This window comes from Osmerus eperlanus, chromosome 12 (genome assembly GCF_963692335.1).
Source record: "Osmerus eperlanus chromosome 12, fOsmEpe2.1, whole genome shotgun sequence".
NCBI classification, from domain to species: Eukaryota; Metazoa; Chordata; class Actinopteri; order Osmeriformes; family Osmeridae; genus Osmerus; species Osmerus eperlanus.
This window is the reverse complement of record NC_085029.1, coordinates 1,110,357-1,130,991: the sequence shown is the minus strand read 5'-3', so window position 1 is coordinate 1,130,991 and position 20,635 is coordinate 1,110,357. Positions and strand designations below refer to the sequence as shown.

The 20,635-nt window shown below is 40.3% G+C and overlaps 1 protein-coding gene across 2 annotated transcripts; it reads right to left on the bottom strand.

Moving 5' to 3' along the window:
• Positions 1-1,307: 1,307 nt before the first annotated feature.
• Positions 1,308-20,305, bottom strand: atxn7l3b (ataxin 7 like 3b). 2 transcript variants are annotated; one of them, XM_062475154.1, is made up of 9 exons: positions 20,222-20,305; positions 19,713-19,768; positions 19,478-19,617; positions 19,190-19,322; positions 15,243-15,414; positions 3,378-3,478; positions 3,057-3,079; positions 2,180-2,222; positions 1,308-2,063 (listed from the first exon to the last, which is right to left on the bottom strand). In XM_062475154.1, exons 3-9 carry the CDS (start codon positions 19,526-19,528, stop codon positions 1,984-1,986), a joined length of 603 nt encoding a protein of 200 aa, XP_062331138.1. In that variant the 5' UTR covers positions 19,529-19,617; positions 19,713-19,768; positions 20,222-20,305; the 3' UTR covers positions 1,308-1,983. The 2 variants fall into 2 exon arrangements, with proteins under 2 accessions (XP_062331138.1, XP_062331139.1); XM_062475155.1 differs by lacking the exon at positions 20,222-20,305 and adding an exon at positions 20,094-20,151.
• Positions 20,306-20,635: the final 330 nt, after the last annotated feature.

The window sequence follows — 20,635 nt, the reverse complement described above, 5'->3', positions numbered from 1 at the left end:
CGTAAGCTTGTTAGATTCTAAATGCAGTTGTAGCTAGACTGTCTGTAGGTCTACGTAAGCAACACTTTTACTCTAGCTAGCTGTACATGTCATAGCCAGAAGATCACCGGATCACTTCAAACAAAAGGAGTGGAAGAACACTGGACATATTGTACAATAAAATGTTTTATTGAAAGCAGTTGGTTGCCTTGTTTATTCTGTTCTATTTACCAAACTCCTTTCTTGTCTTAAATTGAGCAGTTGCTGGTGATAATGGTTAGATTCAACTTGCATGAAGTACTACAAATATAAGTGTTGTTAATGTGGTAAATTGGGCTGATGAATAAAAAAACGTTTAACAAGTCCCATTTACTTCAACAGTCGAAGGTTAAACGTTAAGTGGAACAATATAGTCCTCATTAGGCTACTGTTTGGTATGTACAGTATGGTACAGTACAGTTGGTACAGTATGGTAGCTAGCACAGCCATTTCTAGCTCTGCTTCACAATATTGCGTTAAGTATTATAAGTTCATGTAATACATACATGTTAATAAAGTATCAGACATACATGATACAACACACCAGTAACCAATTGACATTATGTGTTAATATACCGAAAAGGTCCGTGAATCGAGATGGTGCTGCTGTGTCCCGCCGAAAACCATTCAAACAGGTTGACAGCAGTGGGGGTTTTGTTTAACTACAGCGAGCTACCGGAACCACGTGACAAAAAAACTCTAGCTCTTTTCCTGTGTTTCACTGGCAGTGTGCCAGAATATCGGATTTATTTAACCAAGCCTGTTTCATTCATCATTTGCCTGAGAAAGCGGCTTCCGTTGGCCAGCTTCATTGAAAACCATTCAAACCGGTTGACAGCAGTGGGTTTTTTTGGAACTACAGCGAGCTACATGAACCACGTGATCACGTGTCGGCAAGATCAAAGCGTGTCGCAACTCTTTTTCTATGGCTCTGGTTTAGACCACGATATGATCCAACCATGAGTGTGAGTTCCGTCAAAGGAGAACAAACGCTTCGTTCGTGGAGAGGCAGCGGATGCGAGGAGGTTAGGTGCACCGGTGCGTCCTAGGAACATTTTTAGTCGCACCCGTACAAATTTTGGTCGCATATGCGACCAAATTGGTCGCACTCTAGAGCCCTGTTACTCTGTTTGAGCCTCTGCAGGTTTTGCCAAACTCCAAAGTATATAAATATAATTGTTCCCTGTTCATATCAGGCTTACACATCTGAGGGAAAACATTATTTTATGGATTGTATTAGAATTTATGAATAATTTATTATGCTAGAAGACATGGTCAACAAAGGCATAATTTTTATAACCTTTAATATTTACATGATCACAACAAGTTTTTAACTGGTCACAATGTAAACATATGATATAAATTATTGTTTGATAGATAGAATCCAAACTAAACAAGCTAACCATAGAGTGGAGGTGTATTTGGTGAACTAAATATTTGTCAAGGATTTGAAAACATCCGGAATCATAATAAACAGGTGTGACAAGTAACAGCTGGTAATCCTTGCATGCATTGGTAAAGAGAATCATGATCTTAACTAAGTGAATCCGAGAGTCTAAAATACAAAGACACATTGCCCATTATTGTCTGAAAAGTGGTCAAATGGAATCATAATTATGTTCACTGTCTACTGAACAGCTTAGTTTCTAAACACAAAAACCTGTCAGCTAACATTTTACACTTTGTACATAGTGGTACCTTTTCCTGGTTGTTAACTGCCCTGACACATTTTTATATAATACATGAAGTGATCAAAATGGAGACATCTGTAATAAAGTAAGTAACAGATTGCGAATTGGTGTAATGATTTGTGTAAATAACAAAGAGGTTAATTAAACTAACAAATATTCAGCTGATTGGCTGAATATATACGTACATACATAGCATACTAACCTATATAGAATTATAGGTCATTTTAAAACAATAAACCAGAGATGGATTTTGTTTGGTTTTCTTGTCTGCACATTACTGTCGAAAAGTTTCATCTTTCATCAACATGTGCGGGCTTTCCTGGTTCTCCATACGACGCCGAGGACCCATCATAGCTGGTAAATAAGTTTTTTTTTTTTTTTACAAAACTCCCTTTAGTGCCACAAAGACAGCTCCCTAGGTATATATTTCTCATATGTTCTCAATTGGAGATAAAAATGTGTCCACTTACTCTTATGTTTGAATGATTTTGATCTTCGTGGTGAATTTGAATTCTGATATTGAAAAGAAATACAACCGTTACAAAATGTGGACACAGTATGGAAGAGATATAGCAATGCACATGAAGCTTGATGATCTGTTCTGTTTGTCATGTCCATATTATGGCATAGTATCTATTAAACTGTTGAGATGAACCCCTGTGACAATGGGATTTTGGTTTCTGAAATGCATTCAATTTCAGGCAATGAAAGAAACATAGGTATAGGTTGTTAAACTAAAAAGACCTACTAGACAAATGGCAATGTCTGAGTAGTGATTGGCATAAAATCTTAATTAAGACAGAACAAGACAATTATATTATCTCCACAGTTATGTAGATTGGGTTTCAACTGAATAGTGTTTTAATATTTAATGCCAACATTGCATTGATTTCAATGTATATCTAATAATGAATAAAACAGGAAAATATACGCTTGTAAAATACTAACATATTCATAAATATATTTCATTTCATTATGAAAATAAACCTTTTGTTGTGAAAAAAATCTGAACTAGGAAAAAGTTTCAGTTTATAAAAGTTGAATGGGGAATTGTCAATTTGAAAACAATGAGTCATGAATTGAGTCTCTTCAGACAAATGTAAAGATGATCTACAAATCATATATATAGATTTTTTTTAACTATCTGGTGGACTGACTGGCCCATCCCACAACCTCGAAGTGGGTGAAAGCTCAAAGCTCACTAAATCTATGCCTTTATTGTTTGATACACAGCAGTTCCTCTATTGGGTATCATAGAGAGCAACTGGGAGGTCTGAATGGTAAACTGAAAACATTGGGTGTCACACCTAAGGGGAAGAGTGAAGATTTCAAATAATATACAGGTACCTTATCTGATTTTCTCTTCTTGGCTGCAAAAAGAGGGATTTTAGTGAGACTCATCATGGACAATATGTAAGGTTTACATAAAAGCACATATTCAACACTGGATATATGAGACCATGTGTAATCAGAGAAACTGCTAACTATATTATGCTATGCATGCTATTAAGAATGAGCATTGTCACAAAAATTGGCGTTCAAAGTGAATTAGAATCAGATGTGTTTCTAGGTAACATTAAAGGTTAGTAAGGTATGTTACAAGTAAGCAATCAATAATGCTTACATTAATCAGTTGCTTTGTTAAAAGACTAGAAACTTGTCTGTTACCTTTTTTTTCGGTGCCATAAGACCAGTCATTATCATTGACATCATCGTTGTCCTCTTGATCACTCTCTGATTTGTTATTGGTATTGTTACCAGTCACTATTCTGTGAGATAAAGCATGAAGTGATTCAATGACAAAAGTTACATAGTATTACACAGAACCTCGGGAGTGCATTAAAAGCTTTTTCAGAGAGTAAATAACATTTATAACCTCATTTGCTTGATTGCATTTACATCTGCCTTTATATATATATATAGGAAAGTCATTCGTAAATAGGTTTGGAAATTGTTGTTGAAAGGGGAGATCAGTGGTGCAAAACAGAGGGTTAGGGCCCCTGCCCTTGCCCCTGCATGCGTGGCATTGAGCGATGTAACAGTACCAGCCAGAATGTTTGACCCCTACAGTAAGGGGTCCTGGGGCTCTGTTAAGATGTGTGGGTATTTCCCTGGCATGGTTTGGGTCCACTTGTCTTGTTAGGGAGAAGGGTCCTTGCAAATAACTACAGTTGTTCTGTGTGATAACCTTTATCCTGTGAGGAAATACGTATATCCTGGTGGGATTGGTCTCTTCTAGGGATATGGCACAAGGGGTCACAATGGTTTGAGGACTATGAAAGTTATGTGAATCATATGTTATGGCCTTTGTCATCAGAAGCAACACCCCCCCAGCCCTGAAGCCTGTAAAAACGATAACAAACATTGTAGTTGTGGTGCTCCTTAAAGGTGCTGTAAAGTAAATTCCATGTTTTGCTTCTAAGTACATTATATATGTGTGAAATGATTTCCTGAAAGCATGTGCAAAGCGCTAAAACTTTGCCGCATTGAAATGTGGAGTTAGACCGAAGAACTGTTTCTCTACCGTTTTCAGATCAGGTTTTAATGGGCGGAGCCAAAAAATGCCCTATCTACATCATTTCGCCCCATCTACGTCAGATCACTGAATGGCTCCTCCTGCTGTACTGTTATTGTAGCTTACATCAGCTAGCTAGCTAGCTTCAGGATGTCTCCCACCACCCGCAACTGCCTCTTCCCTGGATGCAAGAACTCCAGCTGCGCTGCAACGCCATTTAAGTTCCCTGTTGATAATGAAAGGAAAAATAGGTGGATAGATGTTGTGAAGAGCCACGCTCATGGAAAGCTTTGGATAAACTCCAACAGCCGCCTCTGCGCCACTGACCATTTCACGGTGGACAGTCTTAACATGGACCAGACACAGACGGGGTTCACCAACACACGGCTTCTCTTGCAGCGCGGAGCCATACCGAGCATCGCCCCCCCCGGCCGTTCATCCTCCGGTCGCACCTGGACCATCCACCGCCGCCAGCAGTTCATCACTCAGTTCTGTGTGCTTGTTATAATTATACTAGATAACTTTTCCAGAGGTATCTCTGCTATAATTAGTGCAAACCGCTAACTTGATATTAGGCTACTCGGTGTAGAATGATGGTATTTTGGTGAAATGGTAGCTAATGTGCTAGAAGTAGTTGGAGAGCTCTCTGTCTGCTGTCTCTACTGTAAATGTTTACTCCTGTGTTACAGCTCAGGGGAATATTTCATTTATATGCATCTGTATGTTTCACTCATTGAACAAATACATTCTAATTGGGTGTGCTTTGCCTTCGGCAAGGGCACAACCTTTGTTCTCTCCCATATATATTATTATTATTCTTTTTGCCCCCCTAAAACTCAGTCAATATTTGGCCTACATAGACAACCTAGGTGTCAAAAGTTTCGTCTTGGTAGCGATTGAGTTGCTTCTATTGGGATTTACGTTCCGTTGCATGGTTTAGGCTCAAGTTAAGTTTTTGTGGCGAAAAGTGAAGCTAACGGTGGCTAATTTGCTAGCCACAGTCACTGGCGTTACTAACGTCACTACGTCACTAATGTCACGAAAACACGCGTGACTACCTGTAGCAGAACATTCGTTTCGCATCTGTTAACTTGGGGGATAGCTAGGCTAACTATAGCTTTACTGCAAGGCAGCTGCAGAAACGCCACAAGCAAAGAGGCCAGGGTGATAACTATTTACTCATTTTACTTTGTGATGTGAAACACAATTGTGAAATGTAATGTACAATATTAGCTGATATTATTAAGGAAGTAGGCCCACATCTACTTTCGGAAACGGTAGTCTACTATTTCACTGAAGCATTAGCATGACATTAGCCTCTGTTGCCCGGGCAACACACATACTACAGTGGTCTATGATGCATCTGTTTTCAATCGTTAAAATAAACATTCCTCACAAATACATTTTCGTTGTAGGATTTATTATGACATTACATTACAAGTAAACGATTTGTTGGTGAAATTATCATTACCTGTGGTTTCAAACCAGTGTTGCTCACTGCAACGCTGTAGCCTACGCAAGACACACTACAAAAACATCTACACAGCTGTTTAGGAAGTCAAACGGCGACAGAACATGTTCGGCACTCCCCTTACTTAAATCAAAAGTCTTTCAATAGGTGAAACTATCTGACTACTAACCTGAACTTCATTGCCACAGCCTAAACTTTGTCAATCTGTTCATGATAATTAATTTCAGCCTAAACCGTACAACAGAACGTTAAATCGAATTCAACCAACGCAATCGCCAAGACGAACACAGCAGTAGTCTAGTACTGTACTGTAGTAGTACAATTTACCGGGGCAGCTTCTCCACACAGGGCTATATCGCATTTTGCGTTGTTACTGACAATGATCGCTACCAGTGAGCTTTTTATGAATGAGCGATTTTCCACTAAATAAATGTCAAGCTTATTTACGTTTTTGGGGGCATATTTTCAGTTAGCAGATGGTAGTGTTTGAATCGCGATTCCATCTTCTACTGCCAGTAACGTCGTAGAATAATCTTCAAAGGGGTTAATGAATGAATGCAATATGAGTAGCTAGGCTAAATGCCTGAAAATATCACGAGAAGGGAAAACTTAAAACGACGTTTAAGTCATAGAGATTAGGTCAATTTTTACACCGGTCTGCCAAATGTATTCGTTTTGATTCAGCTATGAGGCTGCCTCTTGCAGTGGAAATGAGAAGATATCATATTTCATTCTACACTTCACTCGTATTTTGAGTTGTAGGCTAAATGAGCAGCAAAAAAAAGATGCTTTTAAATCTGTCATCTTTATAAATAATAAGTAGGCCCTATGCATTTTTATATAAAATATACATTAATATCAGTTGTAAAAATTTCATTAAAAAACGTACCCCTGTGCAACCGACGCAAGCAAGCACACCCTACAATTTCCCCAGAAATTGTAGGGTACCCTCTCTAGTTCTATACTGTTTTGTTCGGCTTGACGTAGGGTTAGGGTTAGGGTTGTTGGTGCTTGTACTTTCAAATTCAGTCTAGTCACATTACGTAACTTCGTTCTGTGGTAACTACTGTAGCTAGCTAGCTAGCCCGGCTGGAACTCCCTATCGTATCGACAGATTAGCAGAGACTTTGAGTAATATAATAAAACGTTTTTTACACATGTCAACGTGTATGTCTATTAAACAGTTTTGTATTTTGTATACAAGTTGTATTTTGATCGATGTTGCGAGTACGTAAACCCAAGTCTGCACACTTGGCCATGACAACTACAACAGTGATTTTAGAGAACTACATTCTACATTAATCTGTTTGAAACGCCCCCGAGCGTGGTGAACTGTGGGAAGGCGAGCGATGGCAAGCGATTTGCGTCGCTGCAGTGTGAACGCACTGTAACAGTGCGTGTCCACTGCAGCGATGCGAGCGACAACATGTTTTCCATTCATTTTCAATGGAGCCAGGCGAATCGCTTGCGTGGTGCATTGTGGGTAGCGACGCGATGCGACCGAGTTCAGATTTTCTCAACTTTATGCAAATGAGGAGCGATTTTCACTAGCGATGGCCAATCGGAGTGTTTTCTTGTTTCTCGTAACGTAGCAACCATGGTAAACATTTCTAGGTTTCAAGGTGGAGGAGAAACTAATCGTTTGTGTGGCTGCTTACCCAGTCCTGTATGATACATAGCTGTATTCGTACAGAGATGTTAATACAAAAAAACGACGCATGGCGCAAGGTTGCTGAAGTTGTTGGTGCTTGTACTTTCAAATTCAGTCTAGTCACATTACGTAACTTCGTTCTGTGGTAACTACAGTAGCTAGCTAGCCCGGCTGGAACTCCCTATCGTATCGACAGATTAGCATACTTTGAGTAATATAATAAAACGTTTTTTACACATGTCAACGTTTATGTTTATTAAACAGTTTTGTAGTTTGTATACAAGTTGTATTTTGATCGATGTTGCGAGTACGTAAACCCAAGTCTGCACACTTGGCCATGACAACTACAACAGTGACTTTAGAGAACTACATTTTACATTAATCTGTTTGAAACGCCCCCGAGCGTGGTGAACTGTGGGAAGGCGAGCGATGGCAAGCGCTTCGCGTCGCTGCAGTGGACACGCACTGTAAGAGACTGAGTGGCGTGTCTGTGTGGTTGCCACGGTGATGGTGCAGCTATGATTGCTAACGCACTGAGGGCGAGAGAATAACAGAAATTTACCTAGAATCCACACCTCAAACAAGTTAACCTAGACGCAAAACTGTACGTCCAATCCAGAAAATAAGGATATTTTCCGAGACCCAAGACTCTGCCGAAATCAGAGATATTCTTTATATGTCTGTGCGCTCAGAAATACGACTACCGGCAGTTTAAAAAACGTGTTCCTTCTGCTTTCCTGGTGCGTGTCTGTTTGGTTGCCACGGTGATGGCGCAGCTGTGATCGCTAACGACCTGGGCAGAGAGAATAACATACATTTACCTAGCATCCACACCTCAAACAAGTTAACCTAGACGCAAAACTATCCAGGTCCTTTCAAAAATACCTTTCACAGCAGTACCTTCCAACTGCCAGTACTTCTGCATTTTTCTTCTCTTTTCTGCCTTCATCTTGCTGCAGGTCCTTTCTAACATACATTTCAGGCCTTTTGAAACTCCAGCAAATAATTTTCTGCTAAATTTTCAAATTCTTCAGAATTATTTATATTTTTTCTTTTTTCATTTTTCTTTTTTCTGTAGTTTTATACCTTCGTCCAGCTCCAGCCCCTTTCAAAAATACCTTTCAGGCGCTTCAGCTTATAACTTTCGACTAAATTTTCACAATTTTCCGCTTTTTTAGCATGGTCAGCTATCCCCATTCAGGTTTTCAGCATTCTCACTGCTGTTTCGCAGGAACAGCCGTTTCTAGTTTTTGGAATGCTGCTTCAGCATTCCAAGTATTGTTCTTTGAATCTTTATTCAACTTCTTCAGATTCTTATTCTTATTCTATTTCTTCCGTGACACCTTTCAGCGCCTTCAAATCTTGCTCTGAAACATACAGCAGTAGGGCCGATACAGGAAGACACAGCGACACTTTGTTGCAGAAGGATGATGGTGCAAGTTTTGTCTGTGGAGCATACAACGATTAATAAAAAGAATCATGTAGACGTGCTTATTGAGTAACCGCATAACTAATTACACATGTAAACGGAGTAATCGTATGGCATAAACCGACAGTTGCTAGTAATCGGGTTTCTCATGGTCAAGTAAACGCACTCAGTGGCGTAGTAGAATAAAACAGTTCCATTAGCAATAGTAGTAAAAGAGATATTAGCAGCACCTGCAGTCACCTCTTGTAAATTGTATTAGGTTGAAATACTATCAAACTCTGTCTTGTGACTCCACTAATCAGCTAATACCAATCACCTGCGTGAGACTGAGTGGTGCGTGTCTGTCGTTGCCACGGTGATGGTGCAGCTATGATTGCTAACGCGCTGAGGGCAGAGAATAACAGAAATGTAGCTAGAATCCACACCTCAAACAAGTTAACCTAGACACAAAACTATAAGTCCAATCCAAAAAATAAGGATATTTTCCGAGACCCAAGACTCTACCGGAACCAGAGATGTCCTTTATATTTCTGTGCGGTCAGAAATACGACTCTACCGGCAGTTTCAAAATCTTGTTCTTTTTGCTTTCTCTGACGATTTTGTCACCATATTTGCATTGGTCTCTATGGGGCGAGAGTTGGACTTTGTCTCGCTTTTCGCATTTGAACAAATGTGTAAGTCTGTTGGATTCCACAGACAACTGTCTACGATCAACACAAAATTAGCTATCTATTGATCCAAAAATGCAGCATGAAGAGTGAAAATTGTGGCAATGCTGGCAAACTAGAAATACTTTTTGAAACTGATTTCGAAGCTCCCCTCCACTCTAAGCGTTTCAGTCAGCACTCTAGGCTCTCACATACACACCCATGTAAATCTCAGAAACGGTTTGAAAAACTCATGAAACATAATCAGTGATATTAAAAAAAGTTGAATAGATAACCGAATGCGAAGCGGCTGGGATGGGAATCAGCACCTCCAAATCTGAGGCCATGGTTATCGACCGGAAAAAGGTGGAGTGCAATCTCCGGGTCGGGGAGGAGATCTTGTCCCAAGCGGAGGAGTTCAAGTATCTCGGGGTCTTGTTCACGAGTGAGGGAAGGATGGAGCGCGAGATCGACAGGCGGATCGGTGCGGCGTCCGCAGTGATGCGGGCTCTGCATCGGTCCGTCGTGGTGAAGAAGGAGCTGAGTCGAAAGGCAAAGCTCTCTATTTACCAGTCGATCTACGTTCCTACCCTCACCTATGGTCACGAACTGTGGGTAGTGACCGAAAGAACGAGATCGCGAATACAAGCGGCCGATATGAGTTTTCTCCGCAGGGTGTCCGGGCTCTCCCTTAGAGATAGGGTGAGAAGCTCGGTCATCCGGGAGGGGCTCAGAGTAGAAACGCTGCTCCTCCGTGTCGAGAGGGGCCAGTTGAGGTGGCTCGGGCATCTGATAAGGATGCCTCCTGGACGCCTCCCTGGTGAGGTGTTCTGGGCACGTCCCACTGGGAAGAGGCCCCGGGGAAGACCCAGGACACGCTGGAGGGACTATGTCTCTCGGCTGGCCTGGGAACGCCTCGGGGTCCCCCAGGAAGAGCTGGTGGAAGTGGCCGGAGAGAGGAAAGTCTGGGCCTCCCTGCTTAGGTTGCTGCCCCTGCGACCCGACCCCCGGACAAGCGGAAGATGATGGATGGATGGATGGATGGAATAGATAACAAAAAGCTGAATTAAAAAAAAAATACTTTAGGGTTTTGTCAACATTTTAAAGTTTAAATGGTGGCTGTAGCTGAAGGATTGTGGAAGAAGAAGGATTTGAAAGTTGAAGAAGTTTAAAGAAGTTTGAGAGGATTTGAAAAAAAACTCCATTGGAAAACCATGTTAAAAATATTATGAATATTGATTTATATTAATTCAAGCATAAGAGGTACAAAGCTGAAAAGCTATAGCAGTCATAGCCTGAAACTGCTGATTTTTTTGATAGCTGAACGGTTTTAATAGCTGAAGATTTGAAGGCGCTGAAAGGCGTAGCGGAAGAAATAGAATAATAATGATGAAGAAGTTGAATAGATTCAAAGAACAATACTTGGAATGCTGAAGCAGCATTCCAACAATAAATCATGTCTGATAACCACAATATTGTTATGGTCGTTATATTGTTAGAACTTTATGTCAATTAACACCACAACGATGGCATTAACAATAAGCTAGTAATAGTAAGCAACACTCATCATCAATATAATAGTAACATAGGTAGCCTATAGGCTTAATTAAGCTTGCTTTGCCGAGCTAGAACAACGACGGAGCCAGATATTCAAGTTTACAGTTTCTTTAATTCGACACACACACACAATACTTAAGCAGTCAAACTAAAAACACGAAGCAAAAAGAACAACGTATAGGCCCTGCACGTATAATACTACAGTACCAATAGTATTGATTTTCGTAAAGTTCACATGTGCTTCTTGATCGGACTTGTACCACATTCTGACAGTTTTCTGCAATTCCTTAGCTCTAGCTCACAAGCTCGCGACTGATTGTTGCAAAGTATGACGTGTACAGCTAGTTGCAAGCGTGCACGAGTCTCAGAGCTTTTTTAAAATGTTTATTGAGAAATAGACAAGTTTACATACAAAACAGGGCTGTCAACTTTTCCAAAAATCTTGGAGTGAGATTTGGTATTTTGGGGGGCCAACCACAATTTTCCTGCAAAGCCTCAACTCTAGCCCATAGAGAACTGACAGCAGCCCATTGGTTAATTTTCTTTATTGGCACTGGCCTGACCCAATAAAATCCAGGAACCCCCTTCCCCTGATTCATAATATCGCCTCCCGCTGGCCCTGAGACACGAGCTGTTCGCTGATGCGTATGCTGGTTTAGGATCGTTAAAGTTTAGCATCGCTAAAATGGAGAAACGACCACCAAGCGCAAGGAAGGCGCAGAAAAGGAGAAAAAGATGAAAAATCTACGTGCGAATGCCACAACATGTGAAAAATTTCGAACATGTTTGGGGGGGCTTTAGCTGCTTCAACATCAGCATTAGGCTACTTGTAGAGGAAGGAGGAGAGGTGGCTCTGTGGCTGGCTCAGAGAAGCAGAAACAACATACTGACAGGGTCAGGGAAGAAGCCGAGGAGGAGGAGAGTGAACATGACAGGGCCATGGGAGCGAGTGAGGAAAAGAGAGAGTAGTTGACGACGTGGTAAGGAGTAGGCAAATTAACAGGGACTCTCAGGAAGGGAGGGAGGCTGCATGTATGTGTTATGTACGCCTTACGTCGTAACTGCAAAAATCCAATAACATGAATAATACTGAATTAAGTACTGAAGGGGAAGATTATGGACATATACCACGCTCACACAACTGATTTGTTATAGGCTAGTAGTTACATAATAAATAAAATAAATTATCTATCTAGCTAAATTGGAGGACACAGTATTACTAGGTTGCCCTATTTTAACCACTGCGGCCACCAAGCATAGGTAAAATGGTATCAAAAGGTATCTGTATGGTAATAATCCAGTGTTGTTCAGAGGGCCATGCAGCTTTCCACTGTTACTTGCACTTGGTATGGACATTGTGGCCTCCAAATCGTAAATAACAAGTGAGTGAGTACACTGCTTCTCTTGTATTGATGCTCTTTTCCAGGGCATATACTACTCTCAGCTTTATTGTAGCTTTTGGGAAGGTCTGTGGTTATTGTATTTAGCAGACACTTTTTGTCCAAAACGACAAAATATGAATCTTATAAGAGTTAAAATTAACAGTAAACTTTTTAAAAGTTGCTGGGCCAATATTAAGCAAAATAGTAATAATAACAATAATGGCAATACAATATCAAATATCAATAATAATAAAAAATAGTATAAAATACCATAAATATACAAATCATAACTAAGAATTATTTAAGTGTAAGATCAAAAGATAAGTCTTGAGACCCCTCTTGAAGGATCCAAAACTATCACATCAACGCAGAACACTATAGGCAACTCATATCATAGAATGCACGCATATTTTAAGAGGACTGTCTGAAGGGAATGTGTCTGACCAATCTGGTGTGAATGACGTGACTACGCTAAAATTTGAATATTCAAACGAGAAAAAAAAACTATGGCGAGTCAGAAAAGAATATCTGATTCCTTTACAAATCCATCAGGCCAAAAGCCAAATTCAAACGTGTCTGTGGACCCTACGCAGATGCGTCTGATGTTGAAGTATAAATCAAACTTCCTGTGCTCTGGCCTTCAATTCGATCTCAACCTATGCTTCATGTTTGGCTACCCGCAATATTTGGGGCTATCTCGTTGTTATGATCAGTGACCTATGCACTTTTGTAAAACTCTCTCTTGGAAGTCACTTTGGATAAAAGCGACTAAATGCACAAATGAAAACCCATTTGAACAGTTATGGAAAATTTTGATCGACGTGTTATGATAGCAATCTTCACCATCATCATCCTCCCCATTATCATACAACCACCAAATGAGGGAATATATTTTGAAATAACAGTGTGCCATCCAGGGGCGTAGCCAGAATAATCTTTTTGGGTAGGCCTAGATAAATATGGATAGGCATCTTTTCAGTTTTTTTTACTTATTGGGTGTGCTTTGCCTTCGGCAAGGGCACAACCTTTGTTCTCTCACATATATATTATTATTTTTATTATTCTTTTTGCCCCCCTAAAACTCAGTCAATATTTGGCCTACATAGACAACCTAGGTGTCAAAAGTTTCGTCTTGGTACCGATTGAGTTGCTTGTATTGGGATTTACGTTCCGTTGCATGGTTTAGGCTTAGGTTAAGTTTTTGTGGCGAAAAGTGAAGCTAACGGTGGCTAATTTGCTAGCCACAGTCACTGACGTTACTAACGTCACTACGTCACGAAAACTCGCGTGACTACCTCTAGCAGAACATTAGTTTAGCAGCTCGTTAACTTCTGGGAGATAGCTAAGCTAACTACTTTACTGCAAGGCAGCTGCAGAAACGCCACAAGCAAAGAGGCCAGGGTGATAACTATTTACTAATTTTACTTTGTGATATGACACACAATTGTGATGTGTAATGTACAATATAAGCTGATATTATTAAGGAAGTACATCTACTTTCGGAAACAGTAGTTTACTATTTCACTGAAGTATTAGCATCATGACATTAGCCTCTGTTGCCCGGGCAACACATAACAGTGGTCTATGATGCATCTGTTTTCAATCGTTAAAATAAACATTCCTCACAAATACGTTTTCGTTGTAGGATTTATTATGACATTAGATTACAAGTAAACGATTTGTGGGTGAAATTATCATTACCTGTCGTTTCAAACCAGTGTAGCTCACTGCAACGCTGTAGCCTACGCGAGACACTACAAAAACATCTACACAGCTGTTTAGAAAGTCAAACGGCAACAGAACATGTTCGGCACTCCCCTTACTTAAATCAAAAGTCTATCTAACTACTAACCTGAACTTCATTGCCACAGCCTAAACGTTGTCCATCTGTTCATGAAAATAATTAATTTCAGCCTAAACCGTACAACGGAACGTTAAATCCAATTCAACCAACGCAATCGCTACCAAGACGAACACAGCAGTAGTCTAGTACTGTACTGTAGTAGTACAATTTACCGGGGCAGCTTCTCCACACAGGGCTATATCGCACTTGCCGTTGTTACTGACAATGATCGCTACCAGTGAGCTTTTTATGAATGAGCGATTTTCCACTAAATAAATGTCAAGCTTATTTACGTTTATATTTTCAGTTAGCAGATGGTACTGTTTGAATCGCGATTCCATCTTCTACTGCCGGGTAACGTCGTAGAATAATCTTCAAAGGGGATTCTTTATTAATGAATGAATGCAATGAGTAGGCTAAATGCCTGAAAATATCATGAGAAGGGAAAAACTTAAAATGACGTTTAAGTCATAGAGATTAGGTCAATTTTTAGACCGGTCTGCCATATTTATTCGTTTTGATTCAACGATGAGGCTGCCTCTTGCAGGGGAAATGAGAAGACATCTATTTCATTCTACACTTCACTGGTATTTTCAGTTGTAAATGAGCAGCAAAAAATAAGCTTTTAAATCTATGTAATCTTTATAAATAATAAGTATGCATTTTTATATAAAATATACAGAAATATCAGTTGTAAAAATGTCATTCAAAAACGGACCCCTGTGCAACCGACGAAAGCAAGCACACCCTACAATTTCCCCAGAAATTTGTACCCTCTCTAGTTTACTTTGCGATGTGCACCCGGTGCATAATTTTTCGGAGATATTTTCGTTTTTGGGTAGGCCTTAGAACAAATTGGGTGGCTACGCCCCTGGCGCCATCCCTCCAGTAGAGTTCCAGACTTGTAGAATCTATACCGAGGCTCATGAACACCATACTAAGACACTTTATGTTGGTTTTTCCTTTAGTTTTCCAACCATCTTTATATGTAACTTTGACAATGCATTTACAAAAAATATCTTCAAGTTGCTGTCTTACCTGCGGTTGGCTATGCGGCTGCTGTTGCGTCCCATTCCCAGGCACTTCTCCAAGTGTGGGGCAAAACGTGAAGCAGCAATGCTTCGGCTGCAGTTGGGACACACACACTCCTTGTTCTTCCACTGGTTGTACACCTGCCCAAACACGTCCACCCCTGGCTGGTCCACAATTTCTGGAAAAGTATTTTGGTCCAACATGGATTACCCACATTTACTGGTTATATACCAGTCAACACCCCAATTACAGTTCTTGGTGTTAACGAGTTTTAGTGAGTACAGTATGTGTGTTTTTATTATGTGGTATTTGCAGGACTCAAATGTGTTTTGTCATCAAAAGAGACAAATTAATCCTTTTACTTAGGTCATTTATTTCTGACTTTTCAAAATACTTTTACACTGGAGCCAAGGACACTGGTGAAGATAATGCATCCAATTCAAGATCAACAATTTGTTGTTGTTTGTCAAATTTCATCAACTTGTTTTAACTTGATACAGAACAAGCTCCTAACTGTACATTACTGTGGGAATTATTCAATCAGCTTTAAAGATCCCATGACATGCTGTTTTTGGATGCTTTTATATAGGCCTTAGTGGTCCCTTAATACTGTATCTGAAGTCTCTTTCCTGAAATTCAGCCTTGGTGCAGAATTACAGGCACTACGAGCAGTCCCACAATGAGCTTTCCTCAGGACGCGCTGTTTCTGTGTCTGTAGCTTTAAATGCTGTGAGGAAGAAAGAGGCGGGGCTAACTGCCAAGCTTCGGTCGTTTGCAAGCCATGATGTTTCGAGGAAAAACCAATGTCGCGCTCGCACGGTCGTAGCTCATTTTCTCATTGGTGGGCCAAATTCTCTGTGCGGGCAAAGCAGAGAAAGGGGACCTTCCCTATTGTGACGTCACAATAGGGGATTTTCAAAACCAAGCGTTTGAGCTCTCATTTTCTCAAAAGCGGAGAAGAATATCCAGGGCAGGATTTACACCTATTGAAATTTCTAGCCACTGGGGGACCAAAGGAAGGCTAGGGGAACTCATATTAATGTTAAATAACCTCCTAAAGTGAAGTTTTCATGTCATGGGACTTTTAAACTATGAGCATATTAGCATATCCCTGCAACTGTGCTGCAGGCCAAGTGGGTAGGAGAGAGAACCTCAGTTAAACTGCTATTCGTTACATTGCTACCGGTGTAGGCAACTGGGGTCAAGAGCTGGATCAATCTTGTTGAACACTGGTTGCTTCTGAACATGGATCTTGTTTAGTGCACACTACTGGCCATTGCTTCATACAAAAAATCTTTTTGGTGACCATGTTGATGAAAGTGTGGGAAATTTAAATAATTTCTCTATTTTACCCAGTGAAACATATAGTACAGTTAGGTCCATAAATATTTGGACATTTACACAATTTTCATCATTTTGGCTCTGTATACCACCACAATGGATTTGAAATGAAACAATAAAGATGTGCTTTAAGTGCAGACTTTCAGCTTTAATTTCAGGGTATTTACATCCAAATCAGGTGAACGGTGTAGGAATTACAACACATTTTATATGTGGCCCCCCCCTTTTTAAGGGACCAAAAGTAATTGGACAATTGGCTGCTCAGCTGTTCCATGGCCAGGTGTATGTTATTCCCTCATGGGAGTTCGTTATTTCATTGACAAGGAGCAGATAAAAGGTCTAGAGTTCATTTCAAGTATGGTATTTGTGTTTGGAATCTGTTGCTGTCAACTCTCAATATGAAGTCCAAAGAGCTGTCACCATCAGTGAAGCAAGCCATCGTTAGGCTGAAAAATCAAAACAAACCTATCAGAGAGATAGCATAAACATTAGGTGTGGCCAAATCAACTGTTTGGTACATTCTTTAAAGGAAGAACGCACTGGTGAGCTCAGCAACACCAAAAGACCCGGAAGACCACGGAAAACAACTGTGGTGGATGACAGAATAATTCTTTCCCTGGTGAAGAAAAACCCCTTCACAACAGTTGGCCAGATCAAGAACACTCTCCAGGAGGTAGGCGTATCTGTGTCAAAGTCAACAATTAAGAAAAGACTTCACCAGAGTAAATACAGAGGGTTCACCACAAGATGTAAACCATTGGTGAGTCTCAAAAACAGGAAGACCAGATTAGAGTTTGCCAAAAAACATCTAAAAGAGCCTGTACAGTTCTGGAACAACATCCTATGGACAGATGAGACCAAGATCAACTTGTACCAGAATGATGGGAAGAGAAGAGTATGGAGAAGGGAAGGAACTGCTCATGATCCAAAGCATACCACTTCATCAGTGAAGCATGGTGGAGGTAGTGTTATGGCGTGGGCATGTATGGCTGCCAATGGAACTGGTTCCCTTGTATTTATCGATGATGTGACTGCTGACAAAAGCAGTAGGATGAATTCTGAAGTGTTTCGGGCAATATTATCTGCTCAGATTCAGCCAAATGCTTCAGAACTCATAGGACGGCACTTCACAGTGCAGATGGACAATTACCCGAAGCATACTGCGAAAGCAACCAAAGAGTTTTTTAAGGCAAAGAAGTGGAATGTTCTGCAATTGCCAAGTCAATCACCTGACCTAAATCCAATTGAGCATGCATTTCACTTGCTAAAGACAAAACTGAAGGGAAAATGCCCCAAGAACAAGCAGGAACTGGAGACAGTTGCAGTAGAGGCCTGGCAGAGCATCACCAGGGACGAAACCCAGCGTCTGGTGATGTCTATGGGTTCCAGACTTCAGGCTGTCATTGACTGCAAAGGATTTGCAACCAAGTATTAAAAGTGACAATTAGATTTATGATTATGTTAGTTTGTCCAATTATTTTTGGTCCCTTAAAAAGGGGGGGGCCACATATAAAATGTGTTGTAATTCCTACACCGTTCACCTGATTTGGATGTAAATACCCTGAAATTAAAGCTGAAAGTCTGCACTTAAAGCACATCTTTATTGTTTCATTTCAAATCCATTGTGGTGGTATACAGAGCCAAAATGATGAAAATTGTGTCAATGTCCAAATATTTATGGACCTAACTGTATATCACAAACAAGATGCCAGGGCGTGTTGATTGGTCTGACGACATTGGAGTTTGGTCACAACATGCATCTACTACTCTGTACATTGCTGCATTGATTTTCAGTTTGATCCCAAGAAGTTCCGGATGATGAGAAACAATGCTTGTATTAATGCCAACAAGTGGTGTTTTTGTCACTTTTTGCCACATTCAGTAATCTGCTTGAATACAAACAGTATTCAAGGTGGGCTTTTCCCACCCTACCTCACAGGCCAGATTTGTGGAAGGATATGGTTGACACATGCACACTAGACTAGTCTTAGCTTTAAAAGCTTTAGCTTTATCAAATCTGGGAGTGCCGTCTTGGTCGTCTCTCTGATCAGTGTCCTTCTTACTTGGTCAACTTGTTAGGAGGGAGGGCCTGATCCAGGCAGGCTTTCAGTGGTGTCATACACCTTCTACTTCTACATACTTGTAGTACTATGTCCTGATAGTGTTCCAAAGCCGTAACATTTTGGATGCTCATGCACCCCTGATCTGTGCCATTCCACATCTTTCTTTTAGAGATATTTTGATGCTCATAGTTGACTCTTTAATTTCCAGCAGATGCTACCGACAGATATGGCTGAATTTATTCTGGAATGATGTGAATCACAACATTGTAAAACGTGGATTTAACTTGTGTATGATTTTGAACTTTTCTTGTATGTCAGCTAATATGATTGATATAAGAGGACAATTATCTAACCAACTAACCCTAAGCTCTCATGTTCAGCATGCAGGAAAGGAAATGAGTAACAGACACAAGACTAAATGACCAGAACTGGAATACGACAATCTGTCAAATATAGCAATAGCAAGAAAAACCCAGATAAACTGTAAGAATCTTCTGAGTATCATGCCAGTCAACTAAAACATCCTACTGTGAGGCACTGTGCACTTACCAAAGTCCTTCATGCTTTCTTGGTCAGTGTCTTCCAAAAAGAAGTAGCCCTGCTTGACGGCCCGGTGGACTTCAAAACAGAGACCGAGACAGGCGTCTTCTACCAGATCAGACAAGACGTCCTGAGCTAGGCCCTGACAAACACAGAACCAGAGTATTGGGAGGGGGGGGGGGTTTACTCAAAGAAACTATTACACTGCACAACAATATAACAATTGGAATGACTTTTTACAAAAATAAATGGACAATGAGCAAAAGAGCAAAACAAAGAGCACACCTGTAGTTTTACCTCTAGTTTGCTGTTGTCCAGACTGGACATTGAAACCTCCTCCATTTTCATTTGCCAGAACGTCAGGATAAGCCGACACCTCTGTGTTCATACTGTAGTGCAGCAAGTGCAGCAATGGTTCGGACAGGGACAGATGAGAACTGCATGTGGACGAAACATAATTAACCTACAACATGACCCCTTTGCATCTTCTAATAAAACCATTCCTTGTGAAAGTACTTTAAGAAATACTTACCACTGCAGTATAAATTATGTTAGGAAACGGAGATTCAGTCTATCCACGTTCGTAACCTGTTTTGAATAAATACATGATGGCCTTAGTATTTTACCAATGTTGCGGCATCAGCAGGCCCCTATGAATGCTAAGAGACTTTTACCTTCGACAGATCTGATTGACAATTTTCTAAATCTACATTTTTTTTAAAAGTGATAATGTAATTACAACATAATTGTAACGGATAACCAAATCATTATAATTTTTGCTGAGGCAGTCCGGTGATAGAAAAATGGCATGGGCATCGACTCAATTGCAAAGACTAAACAATGGGACACATTTGTAACTCACTGAATTAACCTTTGAAAGAGGTAATTAACCTGTCCACGAGCGAATATATACTGTTCATCAGCAGTCTCGTTCGTCAGACAAATGACAGATGACAGAAAACCCTACCACCTCGTAAATTAGCACATGCCTTTGCGAAAATATAAGTCAAATAAATGACCAGAATTTCGGCTTTTGTTTACCTATTCCTGCAGACGTCCATCTTTAGACAACAGTGCTCAGGCAGTAGCAATCGAGCACTACACATGCTGTAACATATAAAATCGTCCAGTCAAACGAGTAGATACCGTATTCAGTTTGAGAACGATGTTTCAATTTGCGATTCTTATTTACCGTAGGCTATTTTTTACAAAAAGAGTTCAGTTTGTAGATTTTAATGAATTGTTAAACTACACAACGCATCCATGTCTGAGTTCTTAAAAAATAAATAAGCCTCTGATGCCGATCAGTCATCCTTTAATTCATTCAAGAAGTGTTACTAAGTATGCAATATAAACATTACGATTTGTTGTAAGAAATCTTTGGTGTCATTTTTTTCTCTCCATCTTACTCTTAATGACAACCACAAAAGCGCAAACCAAATTCAATGTAAAAAA

Coding starts and splice junctions, on each gene's coding strand:
- atxn7l3b (XM_062475154.1), bottom strand. CDS start 19,528: ATGAAAATGGAGGAGGTTTCAATGTCCAGTCTGGACAACAGCAAACTA. Junction 3,479..15,242: donor AGCCGCATAGCCAACCGCAG/GTAAGACAGCAA, acceptor TTTATCTCACAG/AATAGTGACTGGTAACAATA. Junction 2,223..3,056: donor AGAAGAGAAAATCAGATAAG/GTACCTGTATAT, acceptor TTTCAATATCAG/AATTCAAATTCACCACGAAG.